This window comes from Haliaeetus leucocephalus, unplaced genomic scaffold, assembly GCF_000737465.1.
Source record: "Haliaeetus leucocephalus isolate CR32 unplaced genomic scaffold, Haliaeetus_leucocephalus-4.0 Scaffold439, whole genome shotgun sequence".
NCBI classification, from domain to species: domain Eukaryota; kingdom Metazoa; phylum Chordata; class Aves; order Accipitriformes; family Accipitridae; genus Haliaeetus; species Haliaeetus leucocephalus.
Window position 1 is genome coordinate 2966945 of NW_010972875.1, and position 22362 is coordinate 2989306.

Below are 22362 nucleotides of genomic sequence, written 5' to 3' on the forward strand. Positions count from 1 at the left end.
GTAAGAACTTTGTATATTTACCTACTTAATCATCTCACCTTCCAAGTATCTTCAGCTGTTTTCTGGACATGCTGCAAAGGCCTTGGTATACAGCTTCTGGTGGGCTAGGATGCTGGCAAGGTACACATTCTGAAATGCAGCATCTTTTTGTAGAGAACAGCTGGAATGCTGTTTCTATAGAAATGAGCTTTGCTAGTATTTGTGAGAAGCACTTTCATAAATAACTGTGTTCTGAGCAATGATGGGTGAGCTTTCCAGGTTAAAATTAGCCCTTTCAGCATCGTGATTCCCCTGAAAACAGCATGATTTACTCCTGGCATTGAGTATGAAATGTAGTGTTTGTTTTTTGCGTGGTAAAATTGGGCACTGTTTTCAAATGGACTCTGCATATAACCTGCTTTAAAGAACACTGCAGGTATCCTAATTATAAGATCACCTATTTTGTAGCTCATAATGTTCATCTGAGAGATAGTGACTTTCACTTTTGATTAAAACTGTAGGTAGAAAAGAAGCGCTTAGAGATTTCTTGCGTGTGTGCCCTGCAGAGTTGAACAGACTAACTGAAGATTGAAAATCTAGATCTGTTTATCAAGGACTGATAAAATCCAGTGCCTCTTTGTTGTTCTAAAATTGTTATTACTGTTTATATGTGATTTTAATGAGTCTCAGCATTTTACACCTAACTAGCTCTGTATGTCATAGAGGAAATAGGCAGTTTTTCATAGAAAATGTAAATTGATCGTTGTGTGTTTTGTCTTTCTCCCTCATTCAAATAAAAACTTTTGTTGGATATTGTAATACATTACATAAATCACCTATTTAGAGGGAATTCTGTCTCAAAAGTATGCATCTCTCTTTTTCACTGTTATATCACAGTACATTTAACCTGATCTGGAACAGCTGATTGCATATGATTAGAAAGAAGCCTTTTGAGAAGTTGTCTTTTGTTGTCTATTTTGCAGGGGCTGTTTCTGGTGTCTTGGACAGTCACCAGTTAGCTTTTTCTTGCTTTTGCTTTTAGTGATGTGTAAGTGAATGGAAACCATTAGCTCACTTCAGATAGAAATTTTCAGTTACTGCAGACCTACATTTGAATCAAAGCACATCAAGATGAAAGGCTCTATAACCCAGTACTAGTCTCTTGAGCCTTCCAGGCTGTTCTTGTCCTTTTTAAGTTAGTGCGTGTCCTGAAACAGGGAAAAGAATTATTTACAGTTCAGTTTCTCCCCAGTATAATCAGTTATCTTTGGATTGGTTTAAGTCTTTTCTGTAAATTTATTCTTTAGCAGTGCAGAAATAATTTAATTTGCTTTTTGCGGGTTTTTTTCCCCTCTGTAGTAGCAAGAGTTAACAGAATAAGAAGCAGAGATGCAGTACAGGAATTACGTTCTCTGTCATTTGTGGTTTAAGAAAAGGGGGGTGGTATTCAGCTCTTGAAAGGGCTTTAATGAATACTGTGTGGTGTTTCTGAAAGCTAATGGTCAGAGGAGAGCAACAGAAACAGCCTTGGAGCTTTTAGGGTAAACTGATTAGCATTTTTTGTGATTGAGGTGATTGTTTCACCTCCTCTTTTTATCTCAGGATTTTTCACCGTCTATTGCCTTTTGTTTATATTCAAATGACATACCGTTAAAGAAGCCTTTTTTATGCCAGTGCAATGCTTTCTCCCCTCCTTCTGTAGAAAATCTGCTTGCCACAGACAGGCAGAGCATGTGTTTCTCTTTTCTTGGTTGGGTGCGCAAATCTTCTTTTATGTGTGCTGCTTCTTACCCTGTTGCCTAGACGATCACTGGCTTTCACTAAGGATGTCTGGTTCTCGTAAAGAGTTTGACGTGAAGCAGATTTTAAAAATCAGATGGAGGTGGTTTGGTCATCAGGCGTCAGCCCCTACCTCTGCAATTGAAAACCACCAGGGAGACTTCTGGAATAGAGGACAAAATGTAACAACTGGTGGCACAAAGTTTTTAGATTCAGGTAACCTGCCTTTAACATCAGTTGGTTACAGAAGGTCCAGCCAACAGGATTTCCAGAATTTGCCTCCTTGGCCAATGGCATCCACCTCAGAAATCCCTACATTTGAATTCTCAGCAGAAGACTGTGGAGGTGCACGTTGGCTTGACAGACAAGAAACAGATGATAGAGCAAGTGAAGAAGAAAATGAATCGGACAGCAGTTCGTGCAGGTTAATTATTACTTTCCTATTGTGAGAAATGTCTTTTCATTTCATGTTTACAGATAGCATGCATATATAGGCTAGCCTTTATTCTAGGTTAAAATGCTTCAGAAATCTAGCAGCTGCTGCGCACCAGAAACAGAAAATGATTTATAATCAGGGTTCTGTGTGTTTACTAGGACCTTTTTAAGAGGCAGCTTTAGTCAACGTGGATAAATAAAGCACAAACATGGATGCACTCACTTGTGTTTTAAACAGTATACCAAGTACATGCTGCTATGAACAAAGTACTGTCCATTACATGGTAATGTTACAGGATGCTTTCTAAATTATTTTGAAGTGACACTGATTGTTTAGTTATGCTGAGAATTAGTCCCATGCCAGTTAGGAGAAAACTATGCAAATGTAATCTTCTTGTGACTCTTATCTGATGTTTCCACATGTTTCTATAGATGAGGGAGATGAAACTGTAAAAAACACTTAAACTGTAAAACAAAGATTTTTTTTTTCTTGTGCATATGCAACTTGAAGGAAAAAAATATTTCGGCTATTGAAAGCCAACCAATTTGTGCTTTAAAGTTATTGCAGTTATCCGTCCAGGTGTCTTAAACTGTATCTAGCTTAAAAAGAAAAAATGGTTTTATTGTGTCTATAAAGATGTTTTGGTGTTCTTCTCTTCCACATCATTACTAAAGATGAAACTGTAAAATTTGTTCTTAAATGAAAGGTGTTTACCAGTTGTTGTAAATTAGGGAAGTTAATCTTTCTTGTTAAGTATCAGTTTAATTCTTTTATTTCATTTTACTGCATAAGTCAGCCATTCTTCACTAAAAGTAATTTTCCTGTTTTATAGTGCACATAGTGCATAATAGTTAGCTTACCATTTCAAGTAATCTTTAAGATGTTTGCTTTCTCGCTTTTAAGATAACTTTGTGATGATACGGCATTTTGGAAAGTATGGCCATTTAAAAGGGTACGCTGTTTAATAAAGCCTGTTAAGGACAAATCAATCTAGTTAAAGCAGTTTTAGTGTTTTGAATTCCCAAGGAGAAGAATTCATTTAGTGCAAGGGCAAAGTAGCCCATAATATAAACACTAACTATTTATGGTTTATATAACCTTAGGAAAGGAGGGAGGGTAAAAATGCTTAGGAGTCAACACAGTGTATTTGCTTTTATCACTGAATGGCAAAAGTACTAGAATTACAGGGAAAAGAAATCCTGCATACTGATGCTTCATAACAGCAGTCTTACCGTGCTGCAACAACTATTTAGCTATAAATAACATATCTCTGTAGAGGTCCTATTTTAAGTGATATTCAAGTACAAATTTTTAAATAGCTGTGGCACTGGATAACATATATGGTATAGGTGTAACATCACCTTCCATTTCAGCAATGTCTACTTGTGATGTGAAATTTTTATGTACAGCATTACCCCAAATAGGATATTCTCAACATAGCAAAGCAATCAGTGTAGAAAAAACATGTAATTTTAAGAGAGAAATGTATAGATTGAAATTAGTACAAATTTGTTCTTAAATGTAGGAGAAGAATTTACATATGACAAAATTTGTTACTTTGTAGAACTGGAGAACTGCAGATACTTATTTAGGTGGTGTGAGAAGTTTACATAGCATTGGGGTTTTTTGTGTTTTTTTTTTTTTCAGGTGGAGTTGTATACTACAAGAAATGCATGTAGGATTTGAACTTAGTAAATTTGAAGTATCTTGTTAATTATGTGCTTAATCATCTATAGCATCTAGAGTTATTTGTAATTCCTTTATTGTCTTGTAAGTCTTGCTGGTGTTTTAGTTTCATGCTTCAAAATAAATATTTTAGATAAATTTTGAGTTCAGTGGTGGTACAATTTAATGTCACTAATGGTAATGTAAGAACTTGCATTTTATTGTTACCTGTATCTCTAGTCTCATGGAGAGACTGTACTTAATGTTTTGTTCACTCCCTTTGTTAAGATGTATAAGCTGTTAGGCAGACTACATAAGTCTGCTTAACAGCTGGAATTTTTCTGATGTTAAGAACTTAATTAAATGGTCTTTTTTATTAGTCTAAAGTATAGCTTCTTATCTATTGACTTAAGGGAAAAAAACCCCAACACTTTCATCTATGTAGTTTTCAAAGGGCTTTTTACCCATATGAAAAGTTACCTTCATTAGAAACAAATTGTGTGTATGAAAAAAATTCTTTTTTTTTTTAAACTTTTTTTAGTTGCTTTGAGTTACTTTACTTCTTCACTCCTCTGTAACTTGTTGCCCAGTTACAAGCCCTAAAAGCATGAAGTGACAGAAGCAGCTCTACTGCTTTGTGTGTATCAATCATCCTTCCTCCTTGCCATGTCGTATGGGACAGGTGGAAAAGCATTTAGATCAGGTCTTTGTCATTATGAAAGCTTTAGATCATTATGTGATTCATTTAGAGGAGAGCTGCTGTAGAATTCATTTGTTATTAGTATAGAGCTATTCAGGGATCAGAGCTAGTTGGCTATAATGCTGTTCACATCATACACCTGTGTGTTTATAACCAGCATTAGCTTGAATGATTGTTTACTGGTCCAGTGAGGCTTGAATTCTGTTGCTGGTTTTCATCTCCTAGATTTCCTCTATTGCTGCTGTTTGCTAACTCCCCTACATTCCTGAGGCGATGGTCATTGTTTTGGATTTGTACACTTTTCAAAAATTTTCCAACAGCTGTGCAGGCTGTGGTATAGCAAATTTAAGCCCATTAGCAGTAGATTTGTTTTTCTTAACTTTTTGTGGGTGCCTTAGCAGCAGTCCACAGACCTTGAAGGCTCAGTGGATATCAAGCTAAAAATACCTGGAGCATACCTAGTATGCAGAGTATTGTATCTGGTTCATTTCACCCAGGCATGCATTAAAATATTGGAATTACTTTACTGTAGATTTAAGTATGGAAATGTATTCAAATATAATATAATATGTATATTTATATTTGAACATTAAATACAAGCCATATTCCAGAATTCATGAGTTGTGTCCTAAGTCTGAACAGTTCAGTAAGAAGTCTGTAATTGGTTTTAAGACAAGGTCTGAATGTACCAAGTGGTAGCTACTCTGTAGTATTGCTCCTTATGAACAGTCTTGGAGTTAGGATGTTGTAACTTCCCATCTAAGTCTGCCCCCTCCCCCCCCAACAGTTTTCAATCTACAGAAACCTTTGATATGCCTTTTCTTTCACCTCAGTCTTACTGACCTTTGAAGCTGTAAGTTTGTTAGGACCCCCAATTGTGCTGTGTATTTCTGTATATCTTCTATCACAAAATAATGCAAACTGTCAAATAAGGACAGTTGATAGATTCCCTAATTGTGGCATGATAGTAGTATGATACTTGAAATTAACTGAAAAACTATAAAAAGAGCATTTTTTTTCTAGGTATATGCATGAATTAAAAATAAGAAACTTTGTTACTGAAAGACAAGTTGTTTTACAGGGGAGAATCTCTAGCCTTCTTGTTTCTTTTCTTCCATGCTACTGCTAAAATTCTTTCATTTTCTCTGTGCCTATTACATCTTCACTTGGGTTATGTCTATGCACGTTTGAAAACAGTGCAGCACAGTTGTATAGCATATATGAGGCAGATTTAATCTAGTAAGCTTGAACAGTAGATGCTGTAATGAAGATAAGGTAACAAGAGGCTTCAGCGTGGACTTTGCAAAGGCACAGGGGATTCCAGCTATTTGTTTGGATAGAATGGGCTTCCATGCAAGATAATCATATTTTTGCAGTGATTGTCACATGCTTTGACTACATTAAAGCATGGTCAGGTATGTTTTTGTACTACTGCGCTTCTTGATCACACTGCAGTATAGATGTATCATGAGGTAGTCTAAGTAGCTGTCTTCCAGACAGAATACATGTTACTGGTGACATTTGTGTGGATATACAAATTCATTGCACTAAATCCAAGACACCTCTTAGAGGTAAGACAGGAAACATCAGTGCTATAATCAAAGGTCTAGCTGCATTGAAGGATGCCTACATTATTTCTTACCAAAATTATAAACAAGTGAAGGTGCAGTAGTATTATTGGCTTAGCAGGCTGTGTATATATGTCTTTGTTGGCCTTGCATAGGTGACACTGGAGTCTGTGCTCCAGCTTGTGTCTGTTGTTACTCATGCCAGTTAGATTAAGGTTAATGCAGATACATTTGTATTTGCTTGAACCTGTGTCTTTTGATTGCAAGATTGTAGTTCTGGCTATTACTATAATTCTTTTCTCTGGCATAGAGTAAAATCACTAGCCCTCAAGTTCACATGCATGTATAGCCTTACTGTGCTCTTCAGTCTCTCCAGAGTCACTTTTGTCCTCTTTCCATTGTCTTTTTCTTATCTTGAATTATGATACACTATGGATTTTTAGCAGTCTTTGTTGTTACCATCTATGGCTTCTTCCTTTTATTTATGCTCTTTCCAGCCTTTGAAAGAGTGTCCTGATTTTTACCATTGCTTGCTTTTTCCAAGAAGCCTTTCAGCATCCTTCTTTTCAACAAACTCCATTCTGTGCAGCTGAGGATCTTGTCTGACTACCTTTGAAGAAGGAAATATTTTACCCCTTACAAAGTAGAATATAAAATCATGGAAGCTGGCATATTATTATTTTAGTAAGTTGTGTTCTGGTCTCTGTATGCAGTAAAATGTGGGCTAGCTTGAAGACAGCAGTGTAAACAACCAAACTGTTGAAAAAATATTTTTAAAACTATTTTGAAACATTGTATGTAAAAACTGCAATGCAGGAAGCCATCTTAATGCAGCAAGAAAGTTGCAAAATTAAGATTTGTTTAAAAATGCAAAAGATGTATTTTAATATGTATCCTAATTTGTCCAAGGAGAGACATACTGTATCTCCTCTAATGTGTATGACCTAAACAATTGACTACCCTAGCCTAGAGATGACTTGAAATTGCAACAGATCTTCTAATTTTATTATTACCAAAAAAATACCTTGAGATCATGGGATTGTAACGCAGTATAGCAAATGCAGTGTCCTTTCACAAAGTAGACTATTAGCTTACCTTTTGGCTGCATAGGACTTTTTTAAGTTACAAAGTCCAGCTACTGGAGATTTTTCTGTTCTAGTAAGGGAATAAATGCCTTCGCTGGGTTTCAACAGTAGTGAAACCTATAGCCTATTGGTGATTTGCTACAGTAAATTCTATACACTTCATTTATTATTGCAGAGTTCTGCTTTGATCAGTCAAACATTGGCTTTTGATTCCATTGACAGTATTCTTGGGTTTGCATTACAAGAATGTAAATAGGAGCATGTAATTTATAGTCAGAGGTACTATGCATTAGTTTTATTCCTTTTATTGTCTTCTCTAAACACAAGGCTGTCGCACCCACTTTCCTGCACATACTTAATTGTTTTCATCACTTATCTCTAAACCTCTTTTATTATTTTGAACCTTATTTTGAACCTTTTTAAGGTGTGAGTAAAACTAGTATTTTTACTATTTTTCTTCTTTGAAATGTCATACTTTTTTTTCATATCTGTAAACATTGAGATGTCTATATTGGTTTGTTGGTTTTCTGTTTATTTACATGCCATATTTACAAAGGTAATATTCTTTATGCATGGATTCAGATTTAAAATGTTGATGTCAGTTTTTTCATTTTCTGAGAAACAAAGTGGTGTTCACTGGAAATGTACTGAGGAGAAAAACGTGCTTTTTTTCCCATCTCTACAGTTTTGCCAGTGTTTCCTACTTCTAATGCCTTCATCTACACCCAGTTTGTGTTAGAGAAACATATGTAAAACAGAATTTAAACCAATTCTATGCACAGGTTATTCTTGCTCCAGTTCCCATTTTGCACCGTTTTCATTTATCAATGAAAGCCATTTGGGTTGGTGTATAGCGCTGCCTGGAAATTTCAGTAGCATAGATAGAGCATTTGCTTTTAATTTGGCTTCCTAAAGGGAGCAAGTTTATGCAGTTGTGTTCTGCACCACCTCTGTCATTTCCCTGGTAGCTTTAAAACCCATGGGCCATTTTCATCTTAATGTGAGGCTAGGCAGAAGTCTCAAAGATAACGTCACTCCTCACAAATGGCAGCTAGTTAATGGAGAGAAACCCAGTTTATTGCCTTCACTGAAAAAGGGCAGAATTCATCTGCTGCAAAGCTGGCTGTGCAACACAGCTTCCCGTTAGTCACATTATTTGCCATCTCTTGCCTAGTGAGTCAATGCCTTAAGGAATTGAGGGGAAAGGAGAAGAACTAGACTTGTGGTGGTAGTGGGAATGGGAAAAGGAGATAATATAGAAATCTTTTAAAAAAAAACAGACTTCATTTAATGATTCTGTGAACTAGCCGGTTGAGTAGATATAGTAGCATGTATATTTGGGTTTTTTTCTCCATCAAGATTTTGCAGATAGAAATCCTGTTGTAGTGCTGCCTGACTGCTTTGTCCAGTCAAGGCTCTAGTAACAAGCTGCACTTCAACATGTTGCTTCTGTCAAAAGAAATATGACTTTTAATGCAAGGAAATGAGCTGTTACTTGCTGCAAAAGGTTAGTAGAGGCAAGGTGGCACTTACATGTAAGGTCCTCATCTGTACTGCATACCCTTGATCTAACCATGTCACTCTTATCTTGCAGTAACACTACATTTTTGCAGATTCCTAGGATTTCATGGTATCTTGTGAAGAAGTTGACCTTTTTTGGAAGTACAGATGAGGTTACAGCTAAATTAGGTGAACGAATCAGACAATAGAACAGTTTTAAATTTGAGTGAATTTATGCATAATATTCAGAGATAATTTTTTCAGACAGGATTTTACACAATTTTTCAGAAAAAATATTTTTAAAATCATTTCAAATTTTGGATTTTGTTCCTCTATTTCTGTTTCAAAATAAATAGTTTGGAATGTGTATTTGATTTTCTTCTTAGTAATAATGAAGTCTTTATTGCTTCATTTTTATTTCAAAGACAAACATGGAGACATTTAACCTAAAGGATGCCTTCCTAAAAATAATGTAAAAATGAATAAAATAAAATGTTTGAAAAAAGTTTTGCAACCTTTGTTATAGCCAAGGTTAGTACTTATTGGAATTCATAGGTTATGATTGCTATGAAATAACCATTGTAACTCCTTTAAAATGAATCTCAATGCTTTAAAATAATTAATATAACAAATCCTGTTGATAGGAACAGATTGTGCTTCTCCCCCGTAAAATTTGAAAAACACTGATGCCTCTCTCTTGAGACAGTGAGTTTAGTAAAAGTGGGAGGAGAGAAGGCTTGTGTATGTTATGGTTTGGTTTGGTTTTATATTGAAAACACTGCTGTGGCTTTGTTTAAGCTACAGCAATGAAGCCTGAAACAGCAGCAGGAGAGGTGTGAATTCAGCTCTCCAGTCATCATCATATATGCTTGTACTTTTGAAACTCATTTGTCACCACTTTACTAGCCCACTTAATTGCTTCATTGCTTTGCAATGAACTGTTATATTGGGCAGAGCTCCTTAATCCAAACATCCTGCTTGAAGAAATAAAATCCTTTTAAAAATGAATGTTTTTATAGCATGGCTTATACATAATTTTGATTTCAAAAGGCATACTCATATATAAGTTCTTTATTAGACAGAAGTTGAAGAAAGCTAGTATCTTTGGTATATGAATGTTTGTCACCAGTGTAGTAAAATGTGTAGCTAGCATGGGAAAAACCTTGTCCTTAGAGTAACTAATATTTTTGCAATCATTCTGAAATTTTACCATACTTAATAAAAATTGGTCAGTGCTAGATGGGATCTTTTCGACATAAATAGGGAAAGAAAAGAAAGGCCAAGAAAAGTGTGATTGAAGTTTAAGAATACAAAAAGGAAACCCTACCAACAGACATTCTAAGATACTTGTAATAATATTTACACTTAATGTTTTAAAAATACTATCTTAAATCTTAATCTTAAAGAAATATGCAAAAAGGTTCTTTGATACATTTACCTCATGCCCTGACAGTCTCAGTCTTTAATGTAATTTTCTTAGTAGGTGTGCAGAAGTAGCAATACCTCTAGCCTATGAGAGGGGAAATTCATACTAAAAGATAAATTTGAGTCGAGCGCCAAATCCAAAGGAGCAGAGCTGCCTTGATACTCAGAGCTGCAGGACCTCGCAGCTGGGTGTTTGCTCTGAGCGTGGGATTCACAGGTCAGTGTTGGATACCTAGGTTTCTTCTTTCTAGGTGGAAGGGATGTAGGCCAAGAATTTTGGAAGGCATTTCAGTGCTACTGCTGGCAGAGAGAAAAGCAGGTCCTTCCCTTTCTCTGTCCTTCCCTTGCTTGTGTGTTCTCCCAAGCTGTCATGGCTGTAGCAAACCGAACTGGGAAACGGATTAGTAAAATAGTTTGGGGAAGGAAAGAGATTTGAATTTTTAATAACCAGTTATTGGGTATTAGGCATAAATAGCCCTTGAAGCTGTATCTTTCCTTTTTTGCAAGTGCCTCAGCTGTTAGACTGTCTCTTTCATGTTCTCTTTAAGGACCACTGAAGCTTAATCTTTCTTTCCTTCTCCTTTTTCTTCCTTATGGAAAATGGTTTGTAAGCTACTGACTAGAGGACAGGAATAGGGCTGAACTTCTTCAGGTGAGGGGAAGAACTAAGCTCATCTCTGCTGTGTCCTGAATAAGTGCTTTATCGCGGGTAGTGGAAAACAGACACCACTACAGTTATTTTTCCTTAGTGAACAAGAGTGGTGACTGCCACTGAGTTCTGTGCAGAATGTACCCATGTGCAGTCTTGGGGCTAGCAATAACTCTACTGAGAGTGTGGTCCAGCAAGGTGCTGGCTTAGAAAGGTTTTTTTTATCATTATTAATGGGGTTAATTTGAGGAATCTGGGTTAAAATATGGTTCAACCAAAAAAAAAAACCCCAACCTGTATCAACACAGTTGAGGATGTGATAAATTGTGATAGGGAACAAGAATTTCCTAAGCATTTCTTGTTGACCAGCACCCTGTTCTTTCCACTTCTGTTTCTTTTGCAGGGTTGCTGGTGGAAGACTTGCTTTCCCTGAGTACTTCTTGCTCATTCACTGTGACAATGCCACCCAGTTTTGCCAACATAATGGGGTTTTTTTATGGTTACATTTTCACATACCAGTTCCTTGATTCAGTTTCCACAATTGCCACAAAGAATGCTTGTTCCAGCTTGTCAGAGGGCCAGTGATGGAGCAGAACAAGTGACTCATGGGGGGTGAGAAGTTGACCCAGCTTAAATAAATGCCTAACCACAGCTTCAGAGAGCACATTTAAGATAAAGTCCTCCAAAGGAAGTAGGTAGGCAGGTACCTCATTTCTGATCCATTACTAGATTTAGGTTTTAATTAAGTGCCAAATTGTTTGGCCTTTTTAAGCTCTCTGGGCACATGCAAAAAAACATAAACAAAAGAAAACCCTAAACAAAAAAATAAAACCTTTACAGAACATTTTCTGCTGAAAATTTAGACTTTGATTTTGAGGAACTCTGTCTTGAAATGACTATTCTAGGCTAAGGACTGAGCTAAGTCTCTTGGTGGATTTAGCCCTGAGCATGCTGCCTGAATTCATGACATCTTTGTGAAAGCAGGGGTCTGGATGCAGATCTTGTGAATCTGTGTCCTTCCAAATATTATGGTAGGTCCAGAGTATTTTATAAGTTGTCTGCATTGTGGAAAAGTAAGTAGTAGTCAAAGAACTGTGAGCAAGAAAAGGTGCTTCCCTCAGTGTACATAATTAGGATTCATCTCCTTTGTCTTAGGCCCATGCATTCCTTTTAAGTTTTCTCTGTTCCTCTTTTCTCCCAAGCTGCTGTGCGTACAGACAGGAATAATTTTTCTCTCCGTCCACCTTTGCTTTTCCCCTGTGTTGGCTTCTACTGTGCTAGATCTCATTTCAAACACATAAGGCTTCATGCAGTAGGAGTGGTGGTACATTGATGTGTTTCTTGATGGTTTTTTCTCCTGCATGCCCACACTCTTCTACTGTCTCCATATATGCTGAGTTTTGTTCTAGCCACCTTAAGCTAAGTGTGAAGCAAGACTTTAACATACATGTGAAGTAAAACTTTAACATATGTGGCAGGGAGAGGCTTGATTCCTTATTGCATCCTTCCATTGCTTTTTCAGTTTGCAGGGTCTTGGTAGATGTCTGTTCTTCCTTAACCATCTGACAACACTATAGATATGATTACTGAACTGATCTTTGTCTGTCTGCTAGTTGAAGAGTACAACATTAAATGATCCTACCTTTTTCACAAGGATTTAGATTAGGTTTGGAGGAAGAGAGGAAGTATTAATATGAAGAGAAATAAAATAGCAAGGGAATATATATTAAATCATGTCTGTCAAGTTTAAAATCACATGTGATTTTTTTTTTATCATCTGTAGATAGAATTGTTGTACCTCAATATTGTGTGAACTAAGATTTCTGTTATTGTCTTCAGCAGAACTTCCAACAGCAGTCATACCTTATCACCTTGTCAAACTATGGAGCCCTGTACCTCAGATGAATTTTTTCAGGCTCTCAACCACGCTGAACAAACTTTTAAAAAGATGGAGAATTATCTTAGACACAAACAGCTATGTGATGTGGTGTTAGTTGCTGGTGATCGTAGAATTCCAGCTCACAGGTAAGTTTATTATAATTTGAAGTAACTTCGCATTTGTTTACAAATGCACCTTCAAAGTGTGTCCTGTGTTTTGTTTAAAAAAAGTCAGAACATCTTTAACAATTTAGAATACTTTAAACATGCTTATGTTTTTTAACATTTATTTGGAAACTAAAAGGTAATTTCTGTCTGTTGTGTGCGATACAGCATCAAAAATAATTGTGATGTTTTCACGTTCTACTTTTTGTCTTTAAGTATATAGTAAGATACTTGCATAACAAAATAAAAGCCCCAAAAGTCCCAAATGCACCCTCAGAATATTATAAGTAGTAGTGGTTTCTGTACCACAGAATGACGTAAAAAAATTTTCTTAGATTTGATTTCTTCTTTGTACTAACAATTAAGTTGTTGGAGTCATAATTAGCAGTAAGGATAGTCTTCCGTCTGCATAACGTTTTTTTGCTCCCATAGTAAGAAGAGTCCTTTGATAGTAGACTACTAAACACTGACAGTAAGTGTTAGAGGGCTAAAATAGATCAAACATTACCCTAATTGTAATCTGTGTAATTAACAAATCATATAGCATGCCACTTAAAAGCTAGGAAAATACCAAATATTGTGAAATAAAAGTATGAATAACTGAAGGATGTTACAGTATTTAGTGCACAGTATTAATAGTTCGAATAGGAACCTAGGTATAATTAAGCTGTGGTTTCATAAGATTAGGTCTACAACAGAAAGAGCAGCCTAAAGCATTCCTATTTTCCATTGCTCATTCCTACCCCCACAGTGAAACTACAGCTTAATACTGTAATAGTAATAAAAAGATGGGAAGAGGTTGCTGGTTTGGGTTTGGTATTTTTCTTAAAAAGCCAGATCTCTGCTTTTATTCAGATACCATCCACACCGTTGTGCTGACACAACTGAGGCAGTGATAGCATGAGGATGGGGACTGATTTGAGGAGCAGGGAGGCAGTTATACCATAACTTGCTATTGCTCTTAGAGACTTCATTTTAAGAAACTTCATATTTAAACAGTCAAGACTATCCCTGATTTTTCCAAGTTGATTTAAGCAAATCTTAGTGCAGTTACTGCTAAAATGGGTGGTCCTGTTCTCCACCCAACCCCTGACCTGAATTCATTTGTAAACACTTATAGCCACATAGCTGTGGATGATGATGATGAATCTTTTTTGGAGAGACAATAGGGTGAGCAAGATGATTTGGCTTTCCCTGTGGCTACAGAGTTGCTTAAGATTGGTCTTCAGTTTGTTCAAATTAGTCGCAAAACTGTGTTGTCCCTGTGGAAAGACTGAATCAGATGAAAACAGGGAATGCACACACCCCTAGTGGATTTGCACCTGCTGAAGTAATTTAGAAGTCCAAGAGCTTTAGGGTGCTGCAAACAGGAAAAATAGTAATTATAATAAGGAAGTAATTTTACTTTCTTATGTCGCCAAGGTGGCACCTTTGCAGTATACAGTCCTGGAGTATGGTTTATGTAATAGTTTAAAAGTGTAGAAAGGGTGCAGAGGACAGCTGTGAATCTTGTAAGGATTGGAAGATTTTTTTTTTTTTTTTTTTTGCAACGAAGTAAACAGAAAGACAACATGCTAAGAAGTTCTTTAATGTGGTTCATACCTGTTTCTTCATTTATTTAGAGACTGACTTTGCTCCTCCAGTTTCTGTTACTGAATCTATTTCTGTAGTGCATTAGGCATATGCTACCACCTGTTATTTGCTCTGGTATTCTCTTCTTAGGAGGAGAAACATCTTGCTGTAGTTAGTATATTGTGTTTTAAACATGCATGAAAGTTAAGGCCAAAGAAGCACACCTTGTGCTTGTAGCAGGAGGTGGGAGGCTTATGATTATCCTGAGTTCACTTTATAATATTGGAGCAACTTAGAAGGAAGCTTTGCCTTTTGCACAGTAGTTCTTTCTCTTACTGTTTTGTTTTCACAGAGAAACGTAGCAATAACTACAGTCTTCATCTCAGTATGTCCAAAGTACCTCACTGAAAATCGAACTTTTCCATAGTGGGAAAGATAAAGATGGAAATCTTAAATTTGGTTCAGGGTTTTATAGAAATTCAGTAAGAAGACTGGCTTTATGTACTTGTAGTAGCCTATATTATAAGAAAAAAAAATTGTAGGATTTTTTACTGCCTGCATCTAAGTTCTGACTTTTAGTATTGACTGCCAGCTGGAGCAGTCAGTGTCTATTTCAGAACACTAGTGATTATTTTATCTTAAGACATATTAAGCAACAAAAGATGTATTAAATAGATATTAGGTTAATGGCTTGGCATTCTAAGATGTGTAAGAAAATAGAAAGTTCACTTGCACTGGACAGCTTTTTTTTCCCTTTTTTTTTCTTAAAGATATAAGGATTTTTCTTAATATGTGGTCACATAAAATTGGTAAGAAAGAACATTTTTCATAATTATTGTCAATCATGCTCCTATATAGAGAGGAGTTTTCAGATTTTCTGGTTTGAACATGATATTTTTAAAGGTTCCTGTATTTTTTTCTTAATTCTCAGTTTCTTCTTGTGATGATACTTAAATGTTCTGAGGTGTATGATGTATGTTTTTAGAGAAAAGAGCAGTGAGTTTGGTGCCTGCAATAGTAGTAAACACAGGTAATATATTACTGTAAAATTCTGAAGGGTTTTAGTTTGTATCTATTCAAAGAATTCAGGCTATGAGTCTACTACAAATAAGAGTATCACATGTAGTCATGATTTTTCTGAATATGACATTCTCTATTATTCTAAGACTACTTATCTTCTCATTCTGTGCTGAAATTATAGCTAGGAACTTATTTGGGAGATCAAGAAGCAAGTAGGAAAGGGGAGAGTTCTCCACAAGGGAAAAAAATGCATTATATTCCCACTCCCTTAGCCTGTAGTTCCATAAAGAAATTTTGCCAGACTTTTAATTTAATTAAGTTTTTCATATTGGGTGCTTTTTCTGTGTCCACTGCAATTTCAGATGTCTTAAGTCATTTATTATGTTCCTATTTATTACATTCAGCTAACTGCTATATCCATAATAAAAGTTTGTTTTGTTTTGTACTAACCTGCTGATCAGAACATTCACATAAGAAAAGGGAGGTCTGCATAAATTCCTGGCCAGAGGGGATTTAAAGCCTGTTCTGTGTCCTTTAACCAGCAATCTGAAAATCTGTGCAGAGCCATTTTCTTTCTTCCTGCTGACACTGAAAGATGGAAATACAGAAGACATGGAACTGAAGGAAAGAAGGCAAATGGAAGCTTATGTACTCTAGGGGTTAGGAAGTTTGTTTGGAAGAGCACAAATCCTGGTTTGCAGACATTTTTTTATCTTGAGGCTTATTTATCTTTGTACTTCTTTTCCATATAGCTTAATAATACTTCCTTTCTTTCACAGTCTGCATTACCTTAGTTTGTAAATCCTTCCCTGGGGCCTTTTTTTTTTTTTTTTTTAGCTATGTGTTTATAAAAATTTTAGCACAAAGTGTCTTTCTAAAAAGTCAAAGTGAATAAAAAAAGCAGTTCTGTGATAGCTTTGTTAAAAAGGTACTATTGCTACTAACAGTGTGATTGTTTTGAAAAATTTTACTAAATGGTTTATTGTAATCATCGTTTCAGTGTCAGAAGCAGCAAACAAATTTTGAAAGGTTTGATTTCCCTGGAAGAGAGCTATAACTGGAAATCATTTTAACATAAACATACTGCATGTATTTTTAGGTATAGCTTGCTTTTAAAAAATTAATTTAAATAAATACAGATATATTAATACTGTGGGGTAGTACTACTTTCATATATTCTTTTTATTACTGACATGTTTTGTTGTCAGGAATGGAAATGAGCTCAAGCCACCAGTGTATGAGGTGCTTCGTACTAAGATGCATGAACTATTCAGTATCACCTTACAACTTCAGTGAATACTATTAATGAGTTCCCTAGGACTATTTTCAGCTGTTACAGAGCCACAAACAAGGAGTTTCCTAGGAAGTGTCCCTTTCATCTTTAAGATGTTAAGAAGCTTCACTTCATTCTGTCAGGTGAATCAGGTTGGGAGATACTAAATCTGTAAATTGCTAGGTTTGACAGCTATCATCATTTTATGTAATAAATGCTTTGAAGACCTAGAAAACTGTCTAGATGATGCAGCTTGTGGCAATTCCAACAAGTACAATTTAATTTAGGTGTGCCACCCTGCTTACACATGTTTTACTGGCTCTCAGTAGAAAACTCTTCAAAGTAAGTTAAGCCGTCATGGTGTATCTTTCTATTTTTGGATCAGTACAAACCACAGACATTAAAGACATCAGTAGCATTGGAGCCTCCTGCAAGAACAGGGAGATGTACTGAAACACCCAGATTTTGTCAGGATTTAGCCCATAGCTGTTGAGTGTTTTTCCAGAGAGATTAATTGTTCAGACATCTTATGATCTCCCAGATGAAAAATTCTGGTATTCATGTGTTCCTTTTCCTGTGAACTGAAAAAGAGCAGCCAACCTACTGCATATTATTTAGTAGCCAAATTCTTGTAGTCTTATCTATGCAGAATTGAGTTTTTGGCAGTAGCTGGTTATCAGGTAAGAGAGTAAATATGTCAAACAATACAATGCCAACTGTATTAAGGTTTTTTGTTGATTTTTTTTTTAAGAGGCCTCTCTAATGTCAATATATACTGCATTCGTAAGCATTTTAGTTGAGCCAGTTATGAAAGAAGTATTACTCGTAGGGGAAAAAAAAAGACTGCAAACTCAGAATACAAAACCCATAGCTTTCTTCAGTTTCTAAACTGAGGAAAGGCAGTATTTTGTACCAACAGTAGCTCCCAGTGAGCTCTTGGTATGGATGAATATGTTAATTTTAATGATTAATAAACAACACAAAGAGATTCTCTATGTTAAGTACTAACAGAGCCATGATGGCTCTATTTAACAAGGAGATCGTGAATATAAGTGTAGTTTTTATAGTCACTGCACAGATTTTCTTTTGAAAAATTATCCTTGTCACGTAGCTCTTTTAGAGCTTTTTTGGAAAAATGTCAAATATGGATGGGGAAAGTCTTCTGTGGATTCTTCAGTTATATGAAGGTATTAGCTGCTTCATATTGTATAATCTGTATGGAGGAATGCAGTTTAATTTCAGACAGTCCAAAAAAAGGTTGAAAGGAAAATCAGTTACTAGCTATGAGATTAAAAGATCAATGAACAAGTGGGTGTCAAATGGCATGAGTAAAGTAGTAATTGATTTTATTGACTAGTGGGAAAAACATAGGACAACAAAATGCTAGTTAGCTGAAACTGTGCATTTGTTTTCCATTGTGCTACCTTGATGCATTGTCACTGTATCTTTTAATCTCCTTTCTTTGAAAGAACTTTTTTTCTAAATTAGTTGAATTAAGAGAAAAGGGTGGATACCTGTTCTAAGGCTTTTCATTGTGAACATGCTTCTTGCCTAAAATTATTACAAAATTTTTACCAGTATAATTTATGCTTTGGCATATTACTTGTATTAATCTACTCCTGGGCTGCACATCCTGTTTCAGCATAGGCAAGTCACTCTCTGGAAAGCACTTAACACTGTGAATTCTCATGAATCCGAACAAAAGTTTGCAAAAATAGTAAATGGATTGCATTTTGAATTTCTAATAATATCTTTAAGAGGACTTTGAGACTGGAAATTACAGGGAGAAATTTGCTGATATCAAACAGCTGGTAGAAGGTGTTTGTCTGGAGCCTCAGGCTGTTATTTGGCATTTCTTCAACAGTTGTTGCTACGATATGTACAGTCCAGCCATTTTCTAACTATACCAGCTGCACTGTTGGGAGAACCAATCCCAAAACTGTGTTAAGAATAGGTTTTAGGTTGTTTCCCCTCACAGAGACCTCTCTTTTTCAAGCTCTGTTCCTTGTGTAGAAGTTCAAGTCAGTATTGCCTGAGGTGAATATTTTGTTTGTTTTGCTTTTCTTTTTTCATTCTGTACTGGACCTGCAGAGCTACTTGGTTTTTTCAAATGTGTCCCTTCCAATGAGAACTCCTATTTTGTACGTACAAATCTGATCTTGTCATCTCATTCTAGCATCAAAAGCAGTTGCAGAAACTCTCCCTTGATGCTTTACATGAAGGTACTCTCTAATTTCACTAAACTTCTATAGATCTGTAGGAGACAGTATTTTCATTCAAATGCAGGTGTCATTAAACCTGAGGTTAAAAAGTCTAGAAGCGATGCCTGGGCGCTATCTTGGCAGAATGTTCTGATTTTTCTCAGCAAGTCAGCCACAGAATTAATCTCTTACTTCAAGAACAGTATGTTCCTTAAAAGAACGGAACTTTATTTCTTATTACAAAACTTCCATCATACAAGATGTTAAAATAAAATTAATCTTTTCCCTGTATGCTCTTAACCCAACTCTGTTGCCTCAGCAACCAGAAAAAAAGGGTTACTTTATTGTAGGCCTGACCAAATGGTCAATGGTCAGAAAATTGGCAAGAAAAAAGTAGTTGAAATTAGTCAACAGTTTATTACTTTGCAGTTAATTAACTAAGAGACAGTTCTTTGTAGTTCATGACTTTGTGTATGTACCTGCAAATCCTCACCATTAACGTATGTTTAGGCTTACTCCTAAGCACTGGTGCTCACATTTTCAATTCATTTTACTCTTGTTTTGTGGTTCCTGACCTCTGTCATCTTAATGAAGCCAATATAATGAGTCAGCACAGAATAAACTGATGTTTCGTGAAGTGTTAGATTCATTGAATGTGTGCAGATGGACTGTGTAGTGTATTTGCAGTAGGCTTGATTCTTGGGCTTGCAGTTTGTATAGCTCAGTACATATGCAAGTGTATTTATATTTGAATTCCCTGTAAGCAAGGCAACAGTGAACTGCTGCAGCACAAAAATTGATCCAAACCACAAGGCTGTTCCTGGAGGTCTCTTAGGGAAGAGGCCAGCAGACCTCATGAATAGTTATGGTAGGTTTCATACAACAGAACTATGGGCTGAAGGTTCCTACTCCACATGGTTTCCTTTCTCTTTCACCTTAGTCCTGTGAACACATACTGAGACATCAAAATTCTTGCACACTTTGTGGAGTGGCATTGTTACATGTACTCAGTGTTTCACTCTCAGTAATCCAAAGAAACGTCTGCTGTGCACTAACATGTTTACTTACTCAGCATCTTAAAATACTCAGAATTGTTAACAGAAGGCTAAATACATACCCACAAAAGAGATTACTCTGTCTGTACCATCTCCATGTTTACCGTGCCCAGTTCTGTTATCAGTATTAGTAAATGAATGCTTATGTGTGCACCAAGAGTTAAAAGCATTTTAAAGCACTTTGAAAAGGACTAGTAAGTCATTCTTTCATGTTTAAAAAAGTAACTGACATAATATAAATGGAAATCAATTCTTTTTTTTTTTTTTAATTTCCATAATGTATTTTTATATTCCATTTCCAATTTATGTATTTTTTGTGGGTTGTTTCTGTGTTGGCTATTAAAAGTCATTGAGCTTTGAAAGGGTAATTAATTTACTTCAGCAGCAAATGTAGATTCAGTAACAGTACTTCATTATTCATAGAGGGGAACTAGAGCATGGAGCAGTTTGTCAATTTTAAAATGTTTTTCTCAGTACAGTGTTTCTTCAAAGGGCAAAGTAATGAATCATAAATTAACAAACATCAGGTTGACTAATTTTTTTTCTTTTCCTCTTTGTGTCTCCTTTTCTCTTGCACAATATACTCAGATTGGTTCTCTCCTCTGTTTCGGACTACTTTGCGGCAATGTTCACTAATGACGTAAGGGAAGCAAGACAGGAAGAAATCAAGATGGAAGGTGTGGAGCCGAATGCATTGTGGGCTCTGGTTCAGTATGCATATACAGGTAATTGGAATGAAAATGGGAATTTCATCTGAAGAATTGTCCTCCTTTGAGCATTATATTCCATTACTAGATTTCAAATGCTCTTTAGAAATTATTATTCACACTGTTTAATTCCTCATAAATAAATAAGAAGAAATCATCATTGCCATTACCTGAGGCGACCTGATAGGATGTAGTTTCTCTGATAATACCATACTCAGTTAGTTAACAAACCATGTTAATGATTTTGAATATTTTAAATGTATCATGACTGACAAAAAAAGGAATCTTATTAGGATTCCCTTTCCTTACATCATTATAGGTACTAATTTTGAAAAGCTGGTTATCTGTTGCTGGGCGTGATGTTTGCTAAGCCTTATATTGTCATATAATCTGTAAATAATTCTGTTGCCTCTGAGTTTTAGGGAATTGAACAAATGATAAGAGAAAACTAATGTGATCTCCTTTTTAATGTTACTAGGTCGCCTTGAATTAAAAGAAGATAACATTGAATGCCTGTTGTCTACAGCTTGCCTTCTTCAGCTCTCTCAGGTTGTAGAAGCATGCTGTAAATTCCTAATGAAGCAGCTTCATCCATCCAATTGCCTTGGAATCCGATCTTTTGCTGATGCGCAGGGTTGCACTGACTTGCACAAGGTGGCTCACAATTACACTATGGTATGTTGTTATTTAAGTATCATTTGCTTTATTTAGTAAGGAAAATACAGAATGTTTTCCTGAATGAAATACTAATGTTTTTCCCCCAGAAAGCCTTGATCACTTTCCAAGCAAGAATGCACATATGTCCCCATAGTGAGGAATGACAAAATAACTATAAAGTTGCTGGTTTAGAGTTGGAAGGAAATAGGCAAGCATTAATGGTTCCCTGTAACAGTAAAGGGATTGAGTGATATGCATTTAATAAAATCATTCAAAAACTTGTTCTTATTTCTGTCAAGTCAAAAACTACAAACTTGACAGTCGGCAAGCTGCCATCACCTAGTCCAAAATAACACATTACTAAATGAAACTGTAGAACTGTAGTAAGCTGGAGTAACCAGGTTCTAAGTTATACTTGCGGTATGAATGTGGGCATTCATCAATATAGAGTCTGCAGTATCCTTAATTTCTTAGTAATGGGATGTCAGGATGGTATCAAACAATTTAATCCTAGGCTAGGCAATATGTGACTAAATACAAATTTGCCAATGATATTTTGAGAGTTAATTTATAGAAAGACTGACCTGCCAACTTAATTAAACTTCATCTTCTTAATAGTCATCCTTTTATTTTAATGTAAAATGTTCTTTTGCTTCTCACGAGCATATTTTAGTAATGTTATCAGCAACAGGAGGCAGGAGAATTATCTCTGAGGCGTCAGTTCATCTGTTCTTTGCAGTTTTGTGAGGCATTTTTCTCTCTACTTGATGAAATTTTGCCTATGTAAGCTCTTGGGACCTGAATGAGGGCGTGTAGATACTGCATAAGAGATGTGGGAATGAAGACAGTACTTAATTTGCTTGTGTGGCATAGCATTGCATTACTGTTACACTATTGGCTTAGATCCAAGAGGTGTCATTTCTGTCTTGTAATTAGTATTAGAAATCCATGGCTTTTCCTCTTGCCGCCTTAGTTTTTGTTGGTTTAAAAACTTTATTGTAAATTATTTCTTCTTGGCTTAAAGTAGTTTAGTATGTATAAGTTTAAT

The 22362-nt window shown here is 35.8% G+C and overlaps 1 protein-coding gene across 6 annotated transcripts in view; it reads left to right on the forward strand.

Annotated features, from left to right (window-relative positions):
• KLHL5 (kelch-like family member 5) overlaps window positions 1-22362 on the forward strand; it is a 60274-nt gene that overhangs the window by 14572 nt on the left and 23340 nt on the right. For 2 of the 6 annotated variants that reach the window (XR_774806.1, XM_010574444.1), the window contains exons 1-4: window positions 1782-2182; window positions 12626-12811; window positions 20539-20675; window positions 21136-21332. Coding sequence is in view for 3 of the 6 variants with exons in the window: in XM_010574444.1 (XP_010572746.1) it covers window positions 1806-2182; window positions 12626-12811; window positions 20539-20675; window positions 21136-21332 (897 nt within the window). In the remaining 3 variants the exon portion in view is untranslated. Of the gene's footprint in view, window positions 1-1781; window positions 2183-12625; window positions 12812-20538; window positions 20676-21135; window positions 21333-22362 lie in introns of those variants that run through there. The other 4 variants (XM_010574442.1, XM_010574443.1, XR_774807.1 and 1 more) reach the window with 4 other exon arrangements.